The 26,139-nt window shown below is 41.0% G+C and overlaps 1 protein-coding gene across 1 annotated transcript in view; it reads left to right on the top strand.

Moving 5' to 3' along the window:
* The window catches only part of ube3c (ubiquitin protein ligase E3C), a 28,315-nt gene extending 3,212 nt beyond the window's left edge, over positions 1-25,103 (top strand). Inside the window, exons 8-24 of the mRNA XM_008280781.1 lie at positions 641-794; positions 2,306-2,526; positions 2,658-2,809; positions 3,892-4,079; positions 7,068-7,154; positions 7,307-7,464; positions 7,742-7,968; positions 10,523-10,627; positions 11,252-11,339; positions 13,022-13,119; positions 13,697-13,829; positions 16,702-16,949; positions 19,525-19,737; positions 21,576-21,764; positions 21,852-21,918; positions 22,112-22,242; positions 23,898-25,103. Coding sequence (XP_008279003.1) covers positions 641-794; positions 2,306-2,526; positions 2,658-2,809; positions 3,892-4,079; positions 7,068-7,154; positions 7,307-7,464; positions 7,742-7,968; positions 10,523-10,627; positions 11,252-11,339; positions 13,022-13,119; positions 13,697-13,829; positions 16,702-16,949; positions 19,525-19,737; positions 21,576-21,764; positions 21,852-21,918; positions 22,112-22,242; positions 23,898-24,068 — 2,630 coding nt within the window. The 3' untranslated portion in view covers positions 24,069-25,103. The remainder of the gene's footprint in view (positions 1-640; positions 795-2,305; positions 2,527-2,657; positions 2,810-3,891; positions 4,080-7,067; positions 7,155-7,306; positions 7,465-7,741; positions 7,969-10,522; positions 10,628-11,251; positions 11,340-13,021; positions 13,120-13,696; positions 13,830-16,701; positions 16,950-19,524; positions 19,738-21,575; positions 21,765-21,851; positions 21,919-22,111; positions 22,243-23,897) is intronic.
* The last annotated feature ends 1,036 nt before the right edge of the window (positions 25,104-26,139 follow it).

Raw genomic sequence — 26,139 nt, 5'->3', positions numbered from 1 at the left:
ACTGAGACTAATTTCTGAATTGCAAATTGTAATCATCAGTTTACTGCAGCGCAGATGCAAATAAACCTTTTGAGGACAACTTGTCAAAGAGTTATGGTTGTTCAGAGATAATGAATAATGTGTGTCAATATCAACTTGTCTGAAGTGTTTGAGTATATTTTATCTGTACTCGGCTGTTCCTTCTGTGACTGGTACCTGAGTGTATACAGTGTTGTGCACAGGTCAAGTGCATCTCATAGCATTTACATTTTCCCACAAGTATGACTCATTTCAATGGCACTGTTGACATTTTTCCTGCTTGTCAACACAAAGCGTCTTGTTTCGTTTTAGGCATGTTGTGACGCCTAAATAATCAGGAAAAGTGGGCAGCGCTACATTCACAAGTGTTTAAGCTTAGGTAGAGTACTGGGTTTCATTTGATGTTGGGTATTATCATTGCTTGTCTTTCTATGCTGTTAGAACATTATTTAACAATCACTACTATTTTAAAGGGTATTTGCTGCAACATTGAGAAATATTCAAATGGGGACTGTTGACATCCTTCAGTTTTTACACCAGAGATGCTTTGTAAAATGAACTGGTGCCTTAAATGACTTTTTGAATCTTAATTTCTCTCTCTCTTTATGTCTCATCTCATCAGGATACTACAGGTCGCTGTATATTCTTGTAAATCACAGGCTCCCTTCCAGTCTGGAGTACAATGATGCTCCCTCTATCCCTCTGGCAAGCACACTGTTGGAGCACATCCTCAAACCTCTGCACTTTACCTACTCCTCCTGCACAACGGGCGCAAGGTACAGCAAGAGAGTAGATCACTGCAGATCGATGCTTTGACACAAACAGCCACAGGAAAATGCTGCTTACAAATCAGTAAAAATCAGCACTAAAAGTTTACCTGTAATATGAATTTTCCACCCAAAATATTACTCTGAATATATATTGTAGTATGAATTTGCAAGTCTGACAGACTGTGTTTGTGGAGACAATTGTACTTAATGTTTTAAAGACCAAACACTGTGCTTGTGGTATTCTTGCATGGGTCCCCTTATAGAGTTCTCAACCAAAAATAAATATTGTTTATATTATAGTCCTGGGCTTTTTGGAAAAAAATTCTGCGTGGGAAAGCACCCAGAATCAAGCACTAGTGGTAATAACTTTAAAGGCCAAAATGAAATCCCCTAGGCTCTCTGTGTCAGAGGTGCCTGGTAGAAGTTACCAACACTTTTACTTTTGCTTTATCAAAACTGTAAATTGAAATAGTTTAAAGCAGCAAGTCAGTTGCTTTGATACTATTTAACCTAAAAATTCTCAACTGCAACTCCAGCAAATAAGAAATGAAGCAACAAATGCTCCACCCATTTTAATCATATTTCTACTAGAAGCACCTTACTGTGTTTTGTTTAATATGCTACACTCAGCAACCTTCTCCAAATGGCAACAAGTCTTACTTTAATAACAGACATGGCACGGTGCTGGTACAGGAATCTCCAGAGTGGAGAAAGGTTAGAAGATGCATTAAAAAAAATACATTAAATACTAGCATTGTTACATGTCGTTGTGCAGTAGAACGTTGTTTAGTGATGTGCAGCTGATCTTGTGTAACATTTATCTGTCGAAGCAGCTTCTGAATCTCCACTAATGACAAAAATACTAATACTATACGGCAGTTTAAATATATATGATAAAAATTCACAGCGGACTTGTCTAAGAAGTTATGCATGTCAGCAGACCTCCTGGTAATAGAGCAAACAGATAACGGCATAATAGCAGCAACGGAAGGGCTTTGTCTCCCATGAGTTCTTTTAAAATCATCCATTAAACTGATCAGACTAAATACAGCAGTTTTTTGTCCTCTCCAGTCAGTGGTGAAGCTGTAATTGCTTCACAGACCAATTTACAACAAGCCATAAAAGTCCCCCAGACTCGCTCACTTGCTGGAGTGCAGAATATCAGGGTGTTTGCCCTCGCTTTGAGACATTCTTAATAACAAACGACAAGAGGACTTCTTTTCTTCTTTGAAGAAAAGCAAGGCGGGAGTGAGAGAAACTTGTGTACACACTGACTCTAACAGCTAATTATCTGACTTGGCCCACCAGATGTGTGTGACTGGGCCACACAAAGCAGCTCTGTTTGGAGAGACAATATTGGAGAACTCACGCAGCAGAAAGAGCAGGGTGATGTTAAAACAACCCACCCTCTTAGCTAATTTCTCTATGAACAAACAGTTTGTGATTCAGTTTTGAAAAATATCATCCTACCCTTTTCGTGCAGCGCATTAATGTCTGATTTGTCCGTTGTCTTACAGGCAGTTTGTATTTGCGGCTTTTACCGAGGAGTTCATTTCTGCGCCGTTTACCGAGCAGATCTTTCACTTCTTCATCCCGGCACTGTCGGACTTCCGTCACTCATTCCCATTCGAGGCCTTTCTGAGCTCCCTCCAGGCCACGATTGACTCTTCTTCAGCAGCACAGAGCCAGGCACCGTGGCTGTTTTATTTTGTCCTCTCTGCAGGAGAGAACTGCTTAGGTGAGTGCCAAAGTTTCAAGCGTTGCACACAGGCCGGTTTGTCTGTCCAGCACGTGCCCTGTTTCTACTGTGTGGTAATGAGAGTGATTTATAGATTAATGTGAATCGTACTGATGAGTGTGTGTTGACAGGCTCACTATCAGAGGAGGGTCTCCTGCTGTACCTCCGGGCTCTGCAGACGCTGCTGCCACTGCTGCCAGTGTCAGAAAGCAGCAGCAGGCCAGAAGTGAGCAGCGACTCAGAGGATGATGATGATGCTGGCATCCATCCCCTACCCATGCAGGTACAATCACCATATACATGGACACATCCTCTATTAAAACATAACCTGGTCATGGGATTATACCAGGTTTAGAGCAAAGCTTGTATCAGTGATTTATCAGGTTCATATCAGAGGTTTATTCAACATCTGATGTTGATACATAAGAGATGTCAGTGCCGATGAGGCTAAGGAGGCGTCTTTCTCCTTAAACTCAAATGTAGCAAGAACTGCTTCTTACATCATAAATATGACAACAGGAGCACAAATTAGGCAAATTTTCACTTTTATTTCTATGCTTAAATCCAAGCAAAATTACTTTTGCTGTGACTGCAGATTATCTAGACATAAAAACCTGCAGCATTACAAGCATTGGCAAAGCTTAGATCCTATTCATCTTAGTTTTTATTAAAGCTATGACACAGTTGTGTGATGTTTGTCCATTTTCTTTGAAATAGCACAACCCATATGGGTAACTATAGCAAATGAATAGTCACTCATAGTCGAGACAGTTTACATAAAAGCTCAACTTAGATGCCCCACAGAAGATGCTGTCTGTGTGTAATAACAAATGACAGGCATTATAATGAGAAATGCTGATCTGAAGCCATAATGTCGATGAACTGAAATAAAAATGTGCTCTTTGGGCCTGCAGCATAGTACTATATTGATATTATGCCTTTTCATATTGACTTACAAGTACAATATTGCAACTCTGCTAGTGCCAAATACACAAGTACATGTAATGTCACTGATCTGCACCTGGTTGGGCATCCTTGGTTTAAAAGACTGACCTTGTAATCAAAACCTTTACTGGCTGCCATTCCTCGTCTCACTTGCTCTGTCTCCTGTCTGTGGCCAGAAATACATTTAAAAGAGATTTCGACTGAGTGGACAAGTTGTCATGTTTTTAGTAACAGAGTGAGACATAGTGTGGAATGTCAATAAGCCCAAATTAAACTGGTTCTTCATAATATAATTGCTAACAAAGGCTAAAATAATCACTAATCATGCCTTTATGATAAACTAAAATAAATAGATTTTTTGTCTTATGCACATTTGTTCATTCCAGGCTTTAAATCAACATCTGTTTCCTTCTCTGTTAGGATGACACTCGGATTTCTGTGCAGCTGATAACAGAGGAGTGTGTCCACAAGCTGGACACCAAGCAGCAGACTAACGCCCTGCTGAACCTGGTGTGGCGGGATTCAGCCAGTGAGGAGGTTTTCACCATGATGGCATCCATCTGTCACACACTCATGGTGCAGCATCGCCTCATGGTGCCAAAAGTCAGGTACGAAGAGACGAACCAGATGAGACCAGCTTCTTTAGGAAGAACCCAAAACACATTACAGAACAACACGCCATTATAGCTTATAATTTAGTAGCACTACATAATTCCAACCATTTGTTTTTGGTAGTAAAATCCGCTAACTGTAACCAAGATGAACCTCACAGTGAAGCAAGCGTCTCTGAATCAACACATAACATTAAAATAAATTTAAAGCCTTTTCATTTTTTTATTTGATGTCATAACATTTTACACGTCTCGTCGAAGTCAGCCTTGCATTCAAAGAGCTTGTTTACACACCTACCTGATTGAGAGGAAAACTGTGTCTTTATGTGTTTCCGCGCTGTAAGCAGTAATGTAAATAACGGTGAAGTGAGGCAGGCAGGCAGTTATCAGTGGTCCGCACCCACTGGCATTTACAACCGGCAGAGGAAGCAGGGATGTCAGGGAAGCTGTCAGTTCTGGATGAGGGCAATTACCCCTTCTCAGGTTGATTACATTAGGGCCAGGATGTCAGAGGTAGTGTGGGGGGCTGGATGGTGCATTGACTGGCAGGAGGTGATCTAGACTGAGCTTCATGGATGGTCAACCTGCTCTAGTTAATTATCATGGGAAGCCAGTAGCTGTCATGTGATTTGTATGTGAGGGTGGGGATGTGGATTTCTAACGATTCATATCACATTAGCAACTGTACTCTATTACATATCATTTTTGTTATTACTACTTCTAAAGCCCTAGCTTACCACAAGTGATGCATATCAGGAAAATCGTTAAGTAGTTTCCCTCGTTGTAAATACTGTGCAGTTTCAGTCCACTTCTCAACTAGCAATTTTACGCCATTGCTCTCAAATGAGAATTTAGAAGAATTTCGGTTTATATCTCCACATTCCTCTTATTTTTTTACGGCTTCCTCCTTCTCTCCGCTTTTACCATAAATCCTGTCCTTCGTCTTCCATCATTATTGGATATCTGTACAAAATAATTAGCTCACTGAGAAAGATTAATCACTGCAGGAGTGGACGGGATAGCTTTACAAGAGGCTAAGGGGAGCAAATTGCATCCCGGCCTTGATTTACTGCTCTTACAGCAAAAAAAAAAAAAAAAAAAGAGAGGCCGGCCAGTCGTCCAGCCAGCCCAGCACGCTGTCTTTTTAATAAATATGTAAAATGTCTCATGAAGCTGCACTCTGCTTGCTCTTTTTTTCATTAGAAAAAAAGCCGAACGGTTAACTGAGACCAAAATGGAAGTTGGATTGATTTGCTAATTACACTTATCCCAGGTTTGTTCTGGAGAGTATGCTGTAATTTCACTTTAATTGTGAGGGTTGGATATTTGGTGTAATTCCGCTTTGATCGTTTGGTCGCACCCAGTGTAGCACCCCGTCGCTAACGGGGTCACTCTGATGAAAGTGACCTTCATTTGCTTTTGAAAGGTTGCTGTGATTTTTGTGTTGTCATGATATAATGATGTTAATACAGAAGTCTGCAAAACCAATTTGTATTTAGGTGGAAGCTCGTTCAGGCTTCGTGGTATCACATCTGACCCGAGCTCGGCTGTTATTTTTTTCTGCTGAATAGAGATTCTTTCATTACCACAAAATGAAATGATCCGGGCATTATTCATCAAGCAGCTTTTCACGCACACACACATGTGCTCTCAACCTCTTTTGATGTCTTGACTTTGTTTATTAGTGGTTCATTCCATGATTGAAATGGGGGTTTGGGTTCTCTCAGGCTGTAAATCAGCATGTCAGCTGGCATTTAGTGCTTTGTTTCCCATTTCAATCAAACACCCGCATCACTTGTTATGAGCCCACAGCACCGCTCCTCGCTTCTCTCCTGAGCCTTGTTGTACTGACAGATGGTCTGTGCTCGGCACAAACCATCTTTCAGGCCATATTGAGGTTTGTCTGACACTCTGCTCCCAATGTTCATTTCCATTTTAGGATTTTTGAATGGGTTTTGGTAGATTGGATGATGGAACTAGAATTTGAACCTTGACACTGAGATGAGAATATTTGGCAAATATAGGATTTTCCCTTTTCCCGCTCGTTCTTTGCTCTTTTTCTCTGTTGACCTCTAGTCCTCTCCGTGGCTGTGAATACATGACGCAGCCCTATTAAAGGCAGGCATCCTTATAGGTGTCAGGGCTGTCACTCTTAGACAAGGGCCTATTATATGCAGGGGCACTTTATTTTGCTTTTTAGCTTACTTACCACATTATTGTCACCTGTACTTACCCTCTGTGTGAAAAGCCATGCAATTTAGGAGTACACACACACACACACAGACACACACACACACACACACACACACACACACACACNACACACACACACACACACACACACACACACACACTTGAACAAAGAGCACCTTCACACCTTGGTGCCATCGCCCGTTGAGTGCAGACCGACTATAGCAAGGTATGTGGGCCCTCCTCAGTGTTATCATGTAATTCACTGTGAGTGTGGAAGCATGCTGGTGCTGCGGGGTCACAGCGAGGACCAGGTTTCCCCTCCTCCTACGTCCTCCATTGTCTAGCTCCCTTGGCCATTAAGTTAAATGGGGCTCCAGCAGGAAGCCAGAGGGCTGTTTATGACCCAAGCTGGGCACCCTCGCCAGCAACTAGTTTACTAATGGAAGGTGCCTCGCCTAAATAAAGCTTAATGGCTCATTTAATCTCCTTTTGGCCCTCACAAGGTATAAAAGGAGAGAAAGGCCAAGAAAATTCTATGAGGGAGATGTTGGTTAACAGTGTCATTTATTTTTTCCCTCCATTTTCTTCGTGTCCTCTGGTTAACAGGGCAAAGTTAACAGTCTCCGCATCACAGACAGATCGGCGGAGAGTAATTTTATTGTTCTTCACACTGATTGTGTCATTTGATTGAAACACCTCTCAAACTCATGTCATGTCCGTTCTTCTTCTTGAGAGCTGTAATCATAATAAATGTTTGAGTTTTATGTGTCCCTCTGCTTTTGTTCTCTGCAGACTTTTGTACAGTTTAGCTTTCAATGCACGTTTCCTGAGGCATCTCTGGCACCTGATAACTTCCATGACAACTAAAATGATCACTGGGTGAGCTACTTTAGTATTGATTATCAGCATATGTGTTTCTGTCTTTATGTGCACACTTATATACACATATTCATCCTTGTATACAGCATTTTCCTGCTACATACACAATGTTCCTTACGGTTGGTTTCTACTGTCTGTATCTGCCTTCTTAGCTCTATGGTGCCGCTGCTACAGCTGATCTCACGAGGGTCTCCCATGTCATTCGAGGACTCCAACCGCATCATCCCCCTCTTCTATCTCTTCAGCTCTCTCTTCAGTCACTCTCTTATCTCCGTGCATGACAGCGAGTTTTTTGGGCATGAAATGGAAGGTATTCAACAAATCCAGCTACTTAAAAAATATATGATTTAGCTGTCATTAGTTTGACTACCTAATGCATTTGTTTGAGAGTAGAATAAATTCTACAGAGGTTGCTGGAGATTATATATTCCTGATTGCTACTTTCATCTGTAGTCTTCCATGTCCCATATTTGGTGCTTGTAGCCAAATAATATATTTACATGTTTTATGGTTTTTATTGTTGCTGCCATGTAAATATGGAGATCAATATCTGTTAAAGACAGTGAATATGTTCTCCCTCTCAACAGGTCAGACACAGTCCTCCATGATGCCCTTCACACTGTCAGAGCTGGTGACTTTGTCTCGCTGTCTGAGAGATGCATGCCTGGGTATCATCAAGTTGGCCTACCCGGAGACCAAAACAGAGCACAGAGAGGAGTACATGGCTGCCTTCCGCAGCGTGGGCGTCAAGACCAACACCGCGGTTCAGCAGCGTATCCAGGCTGAGCAGAAGCGCTGGGTACAGCTCTTCAAGGTAAGATCTATAGCGGTGTCTAAACATTGCAGATGAGTGTGTGTCATTTTTTCCTTTATATTTGTCTATTTTGTAAGTGCACCTATCTTCTTATTTTCACCTTATAAAAACTTACTTCATCATGTGGAAATATGAGAAACTTGTGTCAGCATTCAGTTAGTAAATAGCACGTTTCTTCAAGAAGTCTTTGGGAAAATTGTTGCAAATTTGGTGCTTATGGCAACTTTATACACTGACGCTACAATTAACTAAATAATGATGGATGCTTGTATAGATGTGTGTAGTGTTAATCAAGCTGGCACTATTTAAAAAAATAAAAAATACTATCCAAATAAAAGTATTATCCGTCACTATATAAAACTTTCAAACTTTTTCATTTCTACTGTTTGTCTCTCAAAATGAAAGTTGGAAGTTCTGAGTAGTAAGATGGCAGAAAAAGTCCTTCTCATTCATTGGCTTTATTCTTTTTGCCTGCGCTCTGCTTACAAATGTGTTTACCACTCGATCACAAGGCAGCACTTCTCAAGCACAGGAACTAAGTTTACGCTCTTGAGAGATATTTAAAGCATTTGAACATTAAGTAGCACGACAAAATGGGAAGAAAAGAATATTAAAATAGAAAATAAAGTCTGAAAATGTGATTGTATGTCGTGGAGCGTAGTCATTTCTGCATCACATTCTGTCAAAAAAATTTGAAAAATATTTGCACTGACATCCTTGTATCAGACCCACTTAGAATAATGCTGAATGTTTTTTATTCTTTTCCATTGATATCTAATGTTGTAAACCATGATACGCAACACAGGAGCTTGTTGTATAGTCTCCCTGTGCGCTGAGGCAGAGTGGTCTAATGCTTGTCTGTGTTAGGGGAAGTGAAGCATGTATGCATGAACAGGCAAAGACAAGACGGAGCGCCACGGAGGTCATCCATTGGTTATTTACCCAGAGCTAATGAGGCAGAAAACAGCATTAACTTAATTCTCCTCTCATTCCGTGTCTCCCCTTTCATTTCTCCTCTTTCCTCTCCTCCTTTCACTATCAGGGAAACGGTACTTAAGCGACTTTGCTCTTGGCTGTGATTTGAAAGTGAACACTGGTGTTCTGTGAAAGGTGGCAAATACGCGAAGAGCACGTCTAGAATTTTCATAAAAGATCTGCTCAAAGGCCTCTTGTCAGCTAAAACGACCCATTAAAGAAGTGGGGAGCAGGGGAAATGCATTTTCCAAATTGAACGGTGGGATTTACAGTCGGTTTAACGTCGCTGACCCCTAACACGCTAATGTTTGGTTCGTGTCATCAGCCGTCCCTCCCCATCTTTTATCACCTCCATTGTCGAGCTATCTATTTAATTGAAAGAAGTTAATTGAATGAAAATGATCAACTAAGCTTGTATTAATATTGCTAATGGAACTTTCTTCTTGGCCATGTTTGGAGAACGATGTCACGCTGGAGTTTGGGAAAGGCCCATTAAGGTTTGCACTTAACCCGATGGGCTAATTAAGGAATGCTTATTCATTCCCAGAGTCAGGGGGTAGGTCTGCTCCAAACCCATCGCCACGGGCCTTTTACAGCATTTTGCACTTGCCATTATTGCGGACTCTGGTTGCCTCCCGGTGATTGGCCGAGATTGATTGTCGCTCTATGAAAATGACGTGCTTTAGAAAAGAACATTTCGATTGAAATAATCTAGCCGGGGTATTATATGGAAATTGACTGGCTGTAGCCATTATGGTGGACATGTCACATGTTCATGCAATGACATGCGTGAGATTATTCAGTAGCTGTCTGGAACCTGCCATAGCAACAGGGGAGCCTCTTATGAACAGTTGAAAGCTGCTGAAATGTTTCCCGAGGAAGCCTGTTACTCTCAGGACATTAGTCCCAATGTGTCACTTTGATTGATATTCTGATAAAGACGCAGTTTATGAATACAAAAGCTATTCCCTTTTTTTTTTTTTTTAATGCAGCATTTTAATTGATACTTTCTCACATCAGGTTTTTTGTTTTGCCTTTTAGAGTGTCATGCAAGCGTACAAAGGTTCAGAAAAACCACAGCTAACCACTTCAGAGCCAAGATGTGTCTCTGTTCAGGTTACAAAGTGACAACATTACATCAGAGTTAAATATAATTGTAACCATTAGCCTTCTGCAGGCCAGCGAAAGCCACGCTCGTACTTGCAGCACGGTGAACCGACGCTGCTCTGCCTTTTGCATTCTCTGCCCGATGGCTGATGTCAGCAGACCTCGCTAGTAATTAACAGGGCTGGACATTGAGGGACGGCGCAGGTCGTTTTTCTTTTATACTCCCCATAAATGGCGCACTAATGGCTAAATTCTCAAATTGCTTTTTTTTCCCCTCTCAGAGAAGGCACCTCATCCTGTTGAACAGCCTAATCACGAAAAAACTCTCTTAATCAGTCTTTTGTTCTCCGCTATGAGACGTACTTGAAATGTGCTTTTTGTGAATTTTGCGAGGATACAGTTGCCAGAGTTAAAGATGTTAATGTGATGGCTGCATGCGTGTTTCTGTCCGTGTATTTGATCTACAACCCAGGTCATCACTAACTTGGTGAAGATGGTGAAAGCTCGCGACATCAGACGACCCTTCTGTCCAGCAGGTCACTGGCTCTCTGAGGAGGTCAACATCAGAGCTGATAAGGTATTCAACTGTCAACACAGCTGCTTAGTTTTTACCTTACTGTTAATTGTTGCATGCGATATTATGTCAAATTTAAGCATTACGGGGAAACAAAATGTCCATGAATAAAATGCCTAATAATACAGAGCTGTATACTCAAAGCTGTGGCTAAAGTCTGTGAAAAAACAGAACTAAAAATAAATGAAAAAGCTATTTATAGTGTTTTTCAGATATGGGAGGTGAGCATGTGCTTTGAGATAGGGAGAGGTCTTTGATGTAAAAGTGGAAGCAGGAGGGACACACATCCTATTAGCTCTGTTATTTCATAAAGCAGTGATCAAATTATAGCCGTTTATACAGAAAGTTACAAAGTGCTTTGCAGAAATTAAACCCTGAACAGTTAATGTAATTTATTATACATTGCAGAACTGCCACTACAAGAAAAAAATACCACATCAATACAAGGAGGCACAGTTACTAAAGCAACACTAACCCACTGGAAAAACCATGACAGGATATTTTTTTTATGCTAGGAGGATGCTCAGAGCTTTGGGATTCTAAAGTACTCCTCATTTTAAGTCTAGACCCAAAGACACTGGCAGAAGGAGCTTCATATTTTTCATTACCTGCCTCTTTTCCCTCCAGGTCACCCAGCTGTACGTCCCATCTGCGAGACATGTGTGGAGAGCACGAAGGATGGGCCGCATCGGGCCACTTCAGTCAACACTTGACGGTAACAGAATCTGTGTTTCCCTTCCTTCAATTGAAAAACAAAAAAAACAAAAACAAAACATCAGAGCCAGATGTAGTGCTTTGCAAAGATGTAATATCCAAAGTTGATTGTTAAATATTTTTATGCTAACTGTGTTTAAATTAACAAACCGTCTTAAGCTCATGTTACTCCCTGCTCACTCTTTTAGTGTCAAAATGAAGTCCTTGTAGTTTTTATTTTATTCTAAAATGCCTGCAAAACATTTCAATCCATTAGACTAATTGACCTTCGCATTTAAAAAACTAGAGCCTAGTTATCTCCTAGTTATGGTTTAGAACTGCCCATTGTGCATTTGTAATCAGCTAAAGCTACTGAGCTTTATACCCACTGTACTGTATTTAATGTACACCACAGTGCTACTCCATTGGCATTTGGCAGTGGATGAAAATTTAGAATCATATAATGCTTGTGTCAGCTTGATACATAGCCCACAAAATCACAGTAATTGCTGTCCAAAGTCACCTTCGCTGTGTTTGTTTTTCATGTTCTATAGAGCTACACATTGATATTATATCCCATAGGAAAGGCCAGGAGTCATCTCACTAGTTTCTGTCTGTAGTTGATGAAGGGAAAAAGTTTGAGCTGTGAACGGTGATAGAAAATAGATTCTTCCCAAATAAGTGACTGTTAATTCGTTAAGATTGAATCAAATTCTTCATAACAGCACTTCACAGGGAGTAGCTCAGAAAAGTCATTAACCTTCGCCATTCCACCAAGATAAATTAACCACATTTTCTCTTCATTGACTCAATTAGGCACTCAGAGGAAAATAGACTGACGCAGGCAGGGCTTCATCAGGTTCACTTTGAGCCACCCCAGGTTTCTGTGAAGTATGGTGTGAAAACAAGCTGATAACAATGTGTGTATGATCTACCTAATGCCACTCAGAGGCTGTATGGGATAAATTCAATTAGTGTGAAAGTACCTGATGAACTCAGCCACATCTGGTCCATGTGTTTGTCTGGCCTTTTCTCATTTCCTTAAATGGACAGGCCCGTGGCTGATGAACGAGCAACGTATTGACCACTCCGAGGCCATATTTCTCCTCAAAGATGGAAACCTGATGGGAAAATGCAGATCAGATTGACTAATTGAGCAGAATAATTGAGCTGCAGTGGACACAACTGAGGAGGGTGAAGAGCGGTTTAGCTATTGTGGCAGTTTTTTTTGTGGGCTAAACAGTCCAAACCCTGAGTTTAATACAAAGCAAACATCAGCCTAATGGATAAAGCCCTGCAGGTGGACAGGCAGCTCACAGTTGGGTTAATTAAAAGGGTGTAATTAAAAGGTTGTAGGATGGAAATGTCTTTAATGGCTGGCCTGTAAACAGTGGACAGAGTCTTAATCACAGTGCTTAGCAGTGAGGAGTGACAATGTTAGATGAGTGTTACTCACAGAAGACACATGATGTCGCAAAGTATTTAACCAGCTAAAAATTCACCAGGCGAGGTTGTGAAACAGATTTAGCTCTGTTTGCCTGTAGTTGACTCAGGCCTTTGACACTCGGTGAAAGAGAAAACAGACGGCTTAATTAAAACATCGTATAAACACGATGAATATGAAGTGTTTCTTGACCCAAGTTAAAAGCATGACAATCTGTCAATCAAGTGACTGAATGTCATACACTGTGTCTGTGTCTGCAGTTGGTTCAGAGCCTCCACAGCTGTCCGTGTCCGAAGAGAGACATCTGGCTATCCTCACAGAGCTCCCTTTTGTAGTTCCCTTCGAGGAGCGGGTGAAGGTACTGTATCACTGTCTCACACACACACACCTGCAACATAACTGTATTTTGCAAGAGTCTCCCTGGTATAAAAATTCAATCAGTGACAGATGTAAAATGTTTTTTATACACAGTATGATAAAGGTGCATGCTAGTATGCATTTAGCACTATTTTGGAAGTGGAATCGTGCTGTAGTTGAGTGAAAAGGCTGCTGGGCTGTTGTTCTATTATGTATTCTATTACACTAACACTGCTGGTGACAACGTGATATACAGCAATGTGTTGCTTTGCACAGTCTTCATTTTAAATCCAATGTGTGACTGAATTTTGAGTTGTATTATTGATAGAAAGTATGCAGTCACACGTCATAAATTATTACTATTTTTATTATTTATTGCTTGTGGCCGAGAACAGTAATAATCAATTCATTTTGAATTAATCACAGGATTTTTTGGCTTGGAACCCAGTGCCCCTGTTGCTACCTTCACTCTCAGCGTACAACATACATACTGCAAAACCTATGGTCAGAATAAAACATTTTTATAACTTAAAGGATTTGCCGCTGACCCTGCCACCGGGTTTACATCTGCCTTGTAGATCTTCCAGAGGTTAATCTATGCTGACAAACGGGACGTGCAAGGGGACGGGCCATTCCCTGATGGCATCAATGTCACCATCAGACGCAACTACATCTATGAAGACGCCTACGATAAACTCTCTCCAGAAAACGGTACGGCTTGCACTGCAATTCCAATAAAAGGCCCGTTAGATGTGTGCATTATTTGTTGGCTTGAACACGTGAAGCCGAAAACACTTTATATCATGTTGTCAGGAGAATGTGCTGTACCAGCTGTGTTGTTTCCTGCTTTTATTTCAAGATGACGAACGCAAGAGGAAAGGAAGCATGTTGACGCTGTCACTGAATCTCTTGTTATGCTCTATAAAATCTTAATATTGAGAATCAAGGCTCCGGTTAGCATTAAAGATGAAGGTTAGCCCTCTCCTTGTGCAGAGTATTGAATTTCAGTAAACCATAATTGTGGTTCCGATTATTATAATGGATCACATAAAAAGCAGAATCAATTATTTTAAGTCACCTCTTTTGTGTTTGAATTTGAAAGGGTACTTCAGTGGGGGCAATCTGATTAAAAAGAGTAGTAGGAGACCTGGGCTGAAGACATGATCTATATCATTTATGTGTCTATAAGTTATAGCTGCCTTGATTTATCACTGTACATTAATTATTCTGAAAGATGACCTCTTATAGAATTTGATTTGAATATTCTGCAGGTCAAGCTTTCTTGCAAAATATGTCTGTTGGGTAAAAACAACACAACACGCTACACCTACAATTCATTTCTTTATATTTTTAAGCACTTTTTTCTGTTGGCATGGGTTCCCAAAACTTTTCACGCCAAAGAAAAAGTTCCAAACTCTGATAAAGAACACAACCATGAATTAAAAATGTATAGTAAATGTATTCTGTCTAAAGGTACATCAAAGCTATAATTACCTTTGCTTAGAGTGATGTTAAGTCTCACACCACCCAATAATGAACTTGTACGTTGAACTTGCACTGAGAAACGGTAGAGGAGGCAAACACGCTCACAGAATTAGCCCACCGTGGAAACTGACACACAGACACACCTAACTACTGCCAAAATAACACGCATTATTGACTCTTCCACTGCAGAACAATATTGAAATGTAGTTTTCTTAAACAGAGGGCACTTTGTACACAATATCAAAGCTGAACAGACCAGTGAAGAAAAAAAAGATTTTCTGTTTTAATTGGGAAAATTATTGAAAGCATCATAACCTTGTTTTGCATTTACTTGTAACAAAGAACCTCCGGAATTTAAAAATGAAAAATAGTCAAGCTAAAAGTCAACATTCACATGTGGCTTCACACAGGATTCACACCCGGCTGTTCTGAGTAAAAGTTTGTCCCAATGCAGCTCGTTCCACCCACTTTGCTGCCGACTTTGTTGCTAGGCGCTAGATTTTTTAAAGCCTGAAAGCAGAGTCAAGAGAGGTACAGAAATCTACTTTACTGTGTGACCACTTGAATTACAATATGTTGAAAAGGCTAGTATGGCATTTGTTCCTGAAAAAAATACTGACAACCCCAGCTTTGATATAGTGGTGAAACTAATAATAGGTTACACCAATGCTATTTAAGTTATTAATTAGTTGATTAATCAATAAAGTCATTCAACTTGATAACATTGTGGCAGTGTTGGTGAAAAGAAAACTGACATATTAGATAATATATAAAATTACTCAGAAAGGCAGATACCCAGTGACTCATTTGGAAAACAGTGAGTTTTGTTTATTGTCCTTTCAGCTGAACTTCTCTTTGAGGCTTTTTTAACTGTCAGATGAATTCAACCACAGAAAAAAGACATTACAATCACAGACAGACATTTAACAATAAAGTGTTGAATTCATCACCAACAGCCGAGACAACATAATGCAAGTGACATGTCTCATATCACCAAGATATGTTTAACAGTTGTACTGGAGGGTATGAAAGGGTAAGAAGTCCACAGCTGCGCTACCTTCTATATAAATGCCAACCTCTACTAGTGTCAGTTTGTCAAAGTGGGCTAAAAAGTTTGAAAATGTAGGTTTTTGTTAAAGATCCAGCATTGCTTTATTGTATTTTTTAAGTGTGTGTTTTACATTTTATTGTTGTATTATGCACAGTGGTTTATAAGTCTCACTTTCAACATAGCTTCTTAAAAGCGAGTGGATATCCTGCTATGATAGAAATAATTCAAAATAAAAGACAAAAAATGAGATGTATAAAATCATGAGCATTTGCGGCTACGCAGGCAAAGCATGTTCGTGAAATGTTGTCGGTGTGCATTCATTACCAAAGTAAAACACATGCAAAGTGACCAGCTAAGTATGTTTGAAAGGAAAAAACTGGCAATTGATCATTTTTACCTCAAATACTCCAGTAGTAATTTTATACGATTAGAAACTTGGAATCCCTGCCTTGCACTTAGAAGGTAAAAGTAGCACGTTGTAAATAACTGATCCAGAGGATTTAGAGATTCAGCGTCCTGATTTGGAAGAGGAAACAAGGTCAAACGGCAGTTTTACATAATCTGAAAAATGTGCGATTCTATAACTGATGTCATTCTATTAATATAATATCTAAATAATTTATTCCCTGCTGTCTTTTTATAAAAACCATTAGCCAAATGTATTTTTTTTACTCATTATAAATAGAAAATACTTTAATGAGACAAAAACAGCTGCTTTGTTGTTAAAAGTAATACTTGCCTCAGTTTATGTGCAATTCTTTCCAATTCATAGAAGAAAATAGGTTTATAACCATAATAAACTGGGAACATAACCATCAGTCGTTACACAGAAGATACTATCAGTCTGTCTCAATTAATTTCTCTGCTGGAAATTACTATAAAATAAATGCGAAGTAAATAATGAAGAACACAGAGATCTTGAGGAGGCTGTGGGTGACATTTATGGAGTGAAAATAAATTCAGTTTTAATGTGACCATGAACATTATGAGACAAAGTCTTTCTGTACCTTCATGAATTCTTCCTCATGTCCTGTGTCCTCATATTAGAACCCGACCTAAAGAAAAGGATCAGAGTCCATCTGCTGAACGCTCATGGTCTAGATGAGGCGGGCATTGACGGTGGCGGCATCTTTCGGGAGTTCCTCAACGAACTCCTGAAGTCGGGCTTTAACCCCAACCAGGGCTTCTTCAAGACAACCAACGAGGGCCTGTTGTATCCCAGTCCTGCTGCCGAGATGCTGGTGGGAGACTCCTTCACGAGACACTACTATTTTCTGGGCAGGATCCTCGGAAAGGTGAGCCTCAAAAATGTCACTTAATAAAATCATGACGCGAGATGCCCTCATATGAACCTGAAGTGTGTCTGAAGATAAGGAAGTTATTAACTAAAAAGTACCCTCACATTATATGCAAATATCTGGCTTGTTTGCTTTGTAAGCTGACAGTGTTTAGAGAAACTGCCGTCATATATCTTAAAAAAGTTTTTAGGGTTGAGGGTTAGAACTTGAACCTGGCACTCATGCAAAAGCTTGAGCTTTGTTAATTAGCCCTGTGCGTAATCTGTTGACGGCATTGTTTTTCTGCCCCTTGCTTCCTCTGATGGCACTATTTATTAGAGCCTAATGTTTCTAAATCATCCCTAATGCATGTGGTAGTGATTGTTTATCAAGATGCCTTCCTCGTGGGGGGCTATCATCTCGACCAGGAGAAGAATTACCTCATGACAAGCGGTCGCCTCTCAATTAGGGCTTCCATTAGCCGATGATTCCTACCTCTTGTTTGTGTAGTGATTGCATTTGGCTGCTACTAAATCAGCAGGCCCACAGAGACAGGACATAAATAAGCGTTCAAAGCATGTGGTAATAGCATTTTGATCTGTTTTACAGTCAGGAACATCCAGGTCTCTTCTCTGCTGCTCGGCCCTAGTTGGTCCGGTCCACTTATCAGAGCATCGTAACTCCTCCTCCTCCTCCTCCTGTTATTCTTCTTCTTCTTCTTCTCCTCTGTATTCTGCACAAGTGAGAAATGATCAATCAGCAGGCACAAGCTCCCCACCCCTACGTCTACGATATTGTGCACTCCGTAGCTAATGGTTCAGGCAATTAGGCAGGAGGAAATTAATTTGAATTTGACTTTCAATTAACCCTACCTTAAGTTCCTCTTTCTCCATAAAAATGGACGTTTGAGTGGCCATTTGAGAGGTGTATTGATATTTGTTTAGTGCCGTTATTGCCTGGATAAAAGGCAACCGTTTATATAGATTGGGATTGCATCACCACTGCTGCAGTGTGCACAGTGCACATTGCGGCTCAAAGGACACAGGAGATTAATATTGTTAATTAATGTCCGAGGCGTGCCATTGTTGTGGAGGTGATGTATTACAGGCAGGAGTGGCTTGTCTAGGGTACTCACTGAAATGGGATTGAACATCAGAATAGAGGCCGGTCATCATCCTTCTTCCTCACTTGTCCACCCAGCTGACAGGCTGAAAGATTTAAGCCACAAATGGGGAAACATGAAAACAGGTTACTTTGCTTTTGTGGTTCCATCGCTTCAGCTTAAAAATTCAAAAGTTAATTTAAGCTTGATGGGACTGCGACGTAACCTCTCTCATTATGTGTTACGACCGGCGAGAATTCTCTTTGTGCTTCATTCGTCTCTCATTAGTACAAAACCTCCAGCCTCATCAGCAGTGGCCTTTTCACTTTGTAAAATGCGAGGGTGAGGAAGCGTTGATCCTCCTTCCTTCTTCCTGAACAGTCTCCTCTCACTGATCTCTAGCGACTGATAGCTCCCTGTGAGATGTGTGAGGTGGGCACCCCTGATTGATAGAGATGCGTTTGAAAGGCATTATAATTTTATTGATTCTTAATGTTGTAAATTAAGGAATTTATTTGGCAGCTAACAGAATGCACCTGCAATGTTGTTGGCATTTATTCCACCTGATGGTGCCGCGATCTGCTTTAATTGCGTTGCCACCGCACTCACTTATATTAAAAGGCCTGGGCAATAATAATTAATTCTTTCCAGCCCAAGTCATTTTGGCACAATTTCTGGCAATAAACACTCATAAATAAAGTAAGTGGCATTGAAAAAATAAGGCTACAGGTTTTTTCCATATACTTATTGCTGCCTCTTCCCGGCACAAGTGTTATTGATAGGTTTCAAGGGGCCACGCGGCGCATATGGTCTGAAACGAGCACCGGCCACGAGAGAAATACTAAGTGGATTATTTTGCATAAAAAATAGACAATGTTTGAAGTTGTGCAATTAACCTGTGTTTAGAAAATAGCTGTGATTTATGTGTGCGTGTGTGTTTAAGATGCATGCATTATGGAAATCCTCTAGATTTATAATCCATTTAGCTGATGCGGTCAGGGTTTTTAGCGCTATCATTTATAAAGACCTGTATATTTTAATGTCTCCAATGGGCTCTTTTTCGGACTATTCCAGTACATTAGCTTTGGGTTTTATGAGTCACCTGCCCGGCTGTGGTTCTTAATGGCATTTAAGGTCAAGGTGAGAATTGGCATTTATAAAGTTTGAGTCCAGTGAACAAGAAGCCTATGTGTTTTAGATAGATTGTGCACTGTGTTTTGCTTTCAGTCAGTCTGATTTGATCAGATCTTATCACTTGATTCTTTGATACAAAAGATTAGTTGCCGTGTAATGTATCTTGTACTCAGATTTTTTTTAAATATGTCCTCAGTAACATTATGTTTGATGCTGACCATTTAGTTTCCTTGGTTACCTAATTTCGATGTTTTGTTCAGTGACACCCAAGCGATAAACAACCCTTGTATATTGATTAACATTTTAGTGAAGACAATACTAGCATGTGCTGCAGTTAACTTCCACACTTTTCCACAGGCGCTGTATGAGAACATGCTGGTAGAGTTGCCCTTTGCCAGTTTCTTCCTCTCCAAACTTCTGGGAACCAGCGCAGATGTGGACATCCACCACCTGGCCTCACTGGACCCAGAGATGTACCGGAACCTTCTCTTCCTCAAGAGCTACGAGGGCGACGTGGAGGAGCTGGGCCTCAACTTCACTGTGGTCAACAACGATCTGGGAGAAGCTCAGGTGAACCAGGGCTAAAGACTGGGTGGGATTGAGTTGGATAAATGATTCACATGTGCTCATTTTTCCATCTCTGTTTCTGTCCTGGTCAATACCTCGCGATCAGACGTCTTTCCTTCCTCCTGTTTGGTTTCTCTTTGTGGCGTTAATAATTCATTTCCCTCATGATGTACCACTTTTCAGCCCTGAGAGAGATAAAGCACGTTGCCACTGTCGCCCTATGCCCTGCTGCAGTGCAGGGAACACAGCAGCTCTGTTGACCGTTCCACCTGCCTTTTCCTCAGAAATTATCTCAGAACACGCCTGACAGAAGCAGCTAGCTGCTCTTAAGCATGCCCCCTCCAAAGCTCAAGGCTGCGGAGACGAGCCGCCACCACCTCCACTCTGAGTCACCAGAGCCCAGACCTGCACTCTACACGGAGACCCTGTTTGCTCAGGGCCTTAACGCGTCTTATTAGCTCTTCTCAAACAACACCTGAAACGGTTGAGTTACAATGTAGCCCTCCTGGTCGCAAATAGGGCATCGCAAACACGATAGGGAAAACAATTTGTGAAAGATTAGGCACACACCCGGGAGCAGTCTGCCCTGCATTTGCCCTCGCGAGATAGCCAAAGCAAGCAAGATAACAACAGTAATTCTCTTACATTAGCACATAATCAGAATCTACTGTGAGGAAGAAAAAGGCTGAAAATGATTACCTGTCAATGAAGCCACATGCTTTACCCAGAAATCGGGGGGCTGGCAAAATACAAGAAATGCCTCATAGTACAATGTAATTCAGTATCGCACCACTCAATACCTTTCTGAAACTTATCGGTTTCTGTTAGGAATGCGTCAGAGAGGTGCTGATTCATGTCTACAGCAGTTTTTCACTATAAATTGTTAAACAAATATTCTGTTAAGTTTTTGTCAGTTTGGTTTTATGACAGTACTGTTACTCATTGTTGGAGTATTCCTGTTTGTGTTGATGTAGATTATTGAAAACCCTTTTACGTCACAGAATGGCACGGTGAGGTTGTTATGTCTATATTTAGAGCAGTTGCAGATAACACATGCTCACTAGTAAAAATAGAGAATAATGGAATCTCCTGAAACTCAGTGTGACTGTGTTTGCATTTGGCCTGGAGTTTTAGCACCAGTGAGACTTTTCACCTTGTCACATTGTGCAAGGTTGCAATATTTGCAGCAATTCAGGCAGCGACTGTTTAGCCTTTTTAACCCCTGAAAGCTGCTCATTGCTGCTATGTCAGATTTTTTACTTTTTTTTTTGGTATTAGAATTAGTAAAAAGTTGTTAAATAAAAGAAGAAATTAAATTAAAAGTGAGATCCTAAAGTCACAGTTGTGCAACTAATTTATTATTTTGTGAAAACACAGGTTCACATGTGCAAAATATCGGAAAACTGCGATGGGAAAAGAAGAACCTTACATTCAGTCCTCCTGTCGATGCTATGATGTCACCACACGCCCGGCTTTATGAACCGAGATGAGCACATCTTATCAAGTGCTAACTGCTCTAAAGCTAATGAAAAAAAGAACCTTGGGCCAAATTGTATTGGACCAGATGTTCAGTGGTCACGCTATATTTAGAAACACTGAAATGCACTTAACCACACACTCGCAGAGAGCCTCACCTTTAATCAGAGTGCTGCTGGAAAACATTTTAATTACCTTTCTGTGATTGAATTAAACCCATCTGGCACAATTAAACCACTTGCATTGTTGGTTGGTCATCTGGCTACCCGACAGTGCTAAATAACAGAATACATCAAATTTAAACTGAGATTTAATTATATATAAAAGCTCTAACAGTGTAGATGCCTTGTGCCTTTCTGATTTAGGTGGTCGAACTGAAGCCGGGAGGCAAAGACATTCCTGTGACCACAGCAAACCGGATAGCCTACATCCATTTGGTGGCTGACTACAGACTGAACAAGCAGATCAGGCCTCACTGTCTGGCCTTCAGACAGGGTCTGGCCAATGTGGTCAACCTCGAGTGGCTGCGTATGTTTGACCAGCAGGAGATCCAGGTATTCTGCACATGACAAGCAAAACCAAAGGCTGAAGTGTCTTTGTAACTCCCAGAAACTAAAAATGTGCTTTTTACATATTGATAGGTGCTGATATCTGGGGCTCATGTGCCAATTTGTCTTGATGACTTAAAAAACTTCACAAACTACTCAGGTAGGTGTTGTTAAAACTATTTTGCTCCACAATTGTCAAACTTTTCTTGCATTTATCTCTTTTCCAATTTTAATTTTTATTCAGTGTTTTCTTACTGTCTTGTTTTTTTCTGTATAAAATTGGTGGAATATCCCTTCATACAAGAGAGAAATTCAATTACAATATTATTTTTTTCCATTATCATTTTCTTCAGGTGGGTACTCAGCCACTCACCCTGTCATCCAGATCTTCTGGGAGGTGGTTGAAGGATTTACAGATGAAGAAAAGCGCAAGCTGCTGAAATTTGTCACCAGCTGCTCCAGGCCACCTCTGCTGGGCTTCAAGGTGAGGATTTGCCAGACTTGAACTTTCCCCTCACTCCATCTTTTTGTCTCCACTCTCTCTGGTCTTACTTTGCAGACTTTGCGTACTACCGGTATCCGCCATTATCAGCAGGTTTCCAAGCTCAACAGAAGGGAGTGTTCCCTCCTAATGGGCTTGTAATGAAAATACCCAGACTGATAACAGTCCTCAAAATAATCATTTTCAAATTAGGCGGCGATAACAGCAGGGCAGTGCGGGGAAGTCTTATCTCCATGCCCACTGTTGTTTTATAGTTCATGACCTTCCTCTGTCTGCAGCTCTGTATGTGTGGGCTCAGCCAGAGACCTTGGCTGGACAAATATTTCCATACAGATCTTGGTAGCAGGTTGAACTTTTCAACTTTTTCCTTTTGTGTGACACGGCAGAAAGCAGTAATTTCCTGTAAAATGAACAGACAAGGAGGCTATATCAATCACCTTCTGAACATCGTTTTAACAGTGCTGAATCATTATTGCTAACCACCTATTTCTGAAATGATTTCCTAATTGGAAGCCATTTCACTTTCTCACTGACTTGATTTGTGGGACACTTAAGTAGTTTGAGATAGGAGAAAAAGCACAAAGTGTTGCTCAGGGCCATTAAAGACTTTTTATGTCATACTCCATCCAAGCAGAAGCTGTAATCATGAAATGATTGGTTTTAGTACTGCTTGTTATTGTCATTAGTTAAGAAAAGTTTATTGCTGCTCTGCAGTAGAATGAAGGACCAAAATTCTCCCTAAATTCTTTTGCAGTATCTCCTCTCAGGTTTTGAGAGTTCCCCTCCCTCCCTCATTTAATAAATTAGACTTTGGCCAGTGTGTGATACTCCTCCCCTCCCACCTTGCCTCTTCTCCGGGCTGGAAAGGGCGGTAATTCGTGGGGGAGCGGCCCCTGACCCGGCCCTCAGCTCGCGCCAGCTAAGTCTTAATTAGCTGTCGTGAAACGGCCCAGGATTCATTAGAGGAGAAATAGCTCTGTCAGGAGAAGCCATTTAAAAAAGATGATGGAAACTCTCTTTTTTTCCAAAATGATAGCCGTGGTAATGACACTTTCTCAATAAGCAACGATAGTTTAATACGGTAATTGTCAGAAAAATGGGGTCATTATGGCGAAGCCCCCGAAGAGCCATTTAATCGGGCAAGTATGGCCGCTGAACCATATATGCTAACTTTAAATAGCAGGATGAAATCAGGGCGGAGTAGCTTGTTCGTCGGCCTGGCTTGTGATGGAAACGTTCGGTGTCACAGTCTGCAGATGAGGTGGCCTCATCACTGGGAGGCTTGATTTAAAAAATGCCAGATAGACAACATGAAATGACCATTCCTCCAGCGTCTCATCCAAGGGTCAAACTGTGGGCCGGTTTTCCACTCAGTACCTTTCAAGCACTAAGCTGATTTCCTAAATTTATACTCCCACTGTATTAGCTTAACGCTTAATGTCTCTCTTTTAACATTTATCCCCCTGTGGAATTTGACATTTATTGCTTAATCGGGATTGGTTTGGAAATTGTGATCATTTACTGACACGTGTTGATTCACGCCTCATTTTTCGTCTGTCTTTAAACACGTCAAGACTTCTCTCTGTGATTGCCGGCGATTTGTCAGTTGCTAATGAACAGCTTACATATGCAAACAGGAGCTTTACCCGGCCTTCTGCATTCACAACGGCGGCTCTGACCTGGAACGCCTGCCCACCGCCAGCACCTGCATGAACCTGCTCAAGCTCCCCGAGTTCTGCGACCAGCACCTGATGAGGAACAAGCTGCTGTACGCCATCGAGTCCTCTGCCGGGTTCGAGCTGAGCTGAGCAGGGCGAAGGCTTCTCTGTCTCTGCATCCACGGACACGACGCCACAGAATTGGCTTCGGAGTGAAAGACTTTTTAAAAAAAAAAATGAAAATAGACGAGGGAAAACAAAATGATGCACTGACCTGCCTGATTTACTGTGTGTGTTTCTGTGTGTGTGTGTGTGTGTGTGTGCGTGTGCCAAGTTGAAGGTGAGTAAATGCTCACCCACAGACTAAAGAAAAGGGGTGCAAGGATGAAGTGGGGTAGGAAGCCTTTTTTATGTTGCTTTTAAGTAATTTAAATATTTAGTCACTTGTCAGAACACTTCAACAGATACAAGTGAATTTTGCAGGAAGTATAATGCGCTGAAACAAAAACAAGAGTAGCGTGTGCTCTCTTGTGTAGTCTAACATGAACCGACAGTTATTTTTCACCAAAGATTAAGTGGCATCGTGTTTAAAAAAAAAAAGAAGAAAAAAAGAAAAAGGCAATATAACAACAGGGGGACAGACTGTAGGACTCTAAAGCCACCTTGTGGTGTGCCAAGGGCTGCGGAGGCGGAGGAGCTTTTGTGTACAGCTAACATGTATTTTCATGTAGAGGTCATTGAAACTCCAGTTTTTGTGATATCTCAAATTATTATTATTACTAGTATTAACTGTCATGTCTGATAACCATACTGTATGTGTGCACACAGGCCATCTGAAGTGTAGAAAATGACTTCTATTGCTGGACTAAACTGGGGCAAAAGATTATAAGATTATGGTTTTGTGAATATGTATATGTTTACAACCGCTCTTGTATTCTCTGTATTTGTACAGGTTTGTTTTTCTTTCCTTTGTGTGACGAATGGAGGCTTTATGTTTTCACACATGCCTTCTAAGGTGAACAATCTCTTCCCTGGTCAGCACCTGAAAGTTTGCTCTTAGGAAGCAACAATCGTGTCACGTGGATAAGGCTTACAGATGATCAGTGTTCCAACAGGGTGAAAAAAAAACCAAGAGTGTATGGAAATGAATAAAGCCACTTTTCTTTTTGCAGTTTCCTTCCATAAGTCTGCTAGTTTTCTTGTTGCTTGTAATTTACAGTAATGACCAAGACATAAAACGGTGCTTTGTGGGAAAATCTCCTCCTCAGTTTTATGGCCTCTGACATATAATTAAAGAAACATCCAGTTAAGAAACACTGAGCAGAACTATTCTGGCCTTGAGATGCATTATCGGGTTGAGCACAAATTAAGATTGTGTGCGTTTGTCATAAATCTCCCTGCCCTCTGATGCACTGCAGCCCAGGAAGAGATCCATCCGTCTTTGGACCGAGTCCATCTCTCCATCCTCTCTTCCCTGCTAAAACGGCCAACGCGCTGCCCCCTCATCTCATCTCGGAGGCCGAACCCCGCACATCCGCTGGGCCAGAGAACTCAAAGTGGTAATTGGGTCTTAAAAACCAGACTTGTCATTGAAATGAGGGATTCATCTCAATTACTCTGAGATTTATTTAAGACTATTACCTTGTGATGGATTATAACTGACAAAGTTAATGCAGGATGTTATGAATCATCTTCACTGCGTAATATACTTTAGCTTGCTCGTAGGATTTTTAAGGGCTAATTGAAGCTTTTAGGCTTGTTTATCTTACTGCAGAGCAGGGAAACATCAAAATCCACTCGAGGGTGATTGGGGATTGTAGCCGAGTTTCCAAAAGATCATACCGAAGCGTGTGCGTCTGCAAAACTAACCAGATGATTGACATGGATTCTGATCATAATGGAGGCAAATATGAGCAGCGGGCTGAACCAACCTCTAATGAACAAGAAGTGCAATGAACCAAAAGAAAGCTGCGGGTATTACCTCAACCTCTCAAACAGAAGATCTTGAGCAACACTCAGTTCCCCTTTTGTTTTCACAGAGTGCCATCTGCTGGCTAAGAGTAGAAGTTGCATAAAGAAGATTTCCAAACCTCAATATTCTGTTAATCGTGCAACAATTCATGTACAGCACTTTGCTTTCTTCTGCCACTGCATGCTTCTAATGAAAAAAAAACTGAGTAAAGTGTAGCTCACTGTGCTGGAGACTCACTGAAAGACTTTC

Source organism: Stegastes partitus, unplaced genomic scaffold, assembly GCF_000690725.1.
Source record: "Stegastes partitus isolate 25-593 unplaced genomic scaffold, Stegastes_partitus-1.0.2 Scaffold210, whole genome shotgun sequence".
Taxonomy (NCBI): Eukaryota; Metazoa; Chordata; class Actinopteri; family Pomacentridae; genus Stegastes; species Stegastes partitus.
The sequence above is the reverse complement of the archived record's forward strand: the minus strand, read 5'-3'. Positions and strand labels throughout refer to the sequence as shown.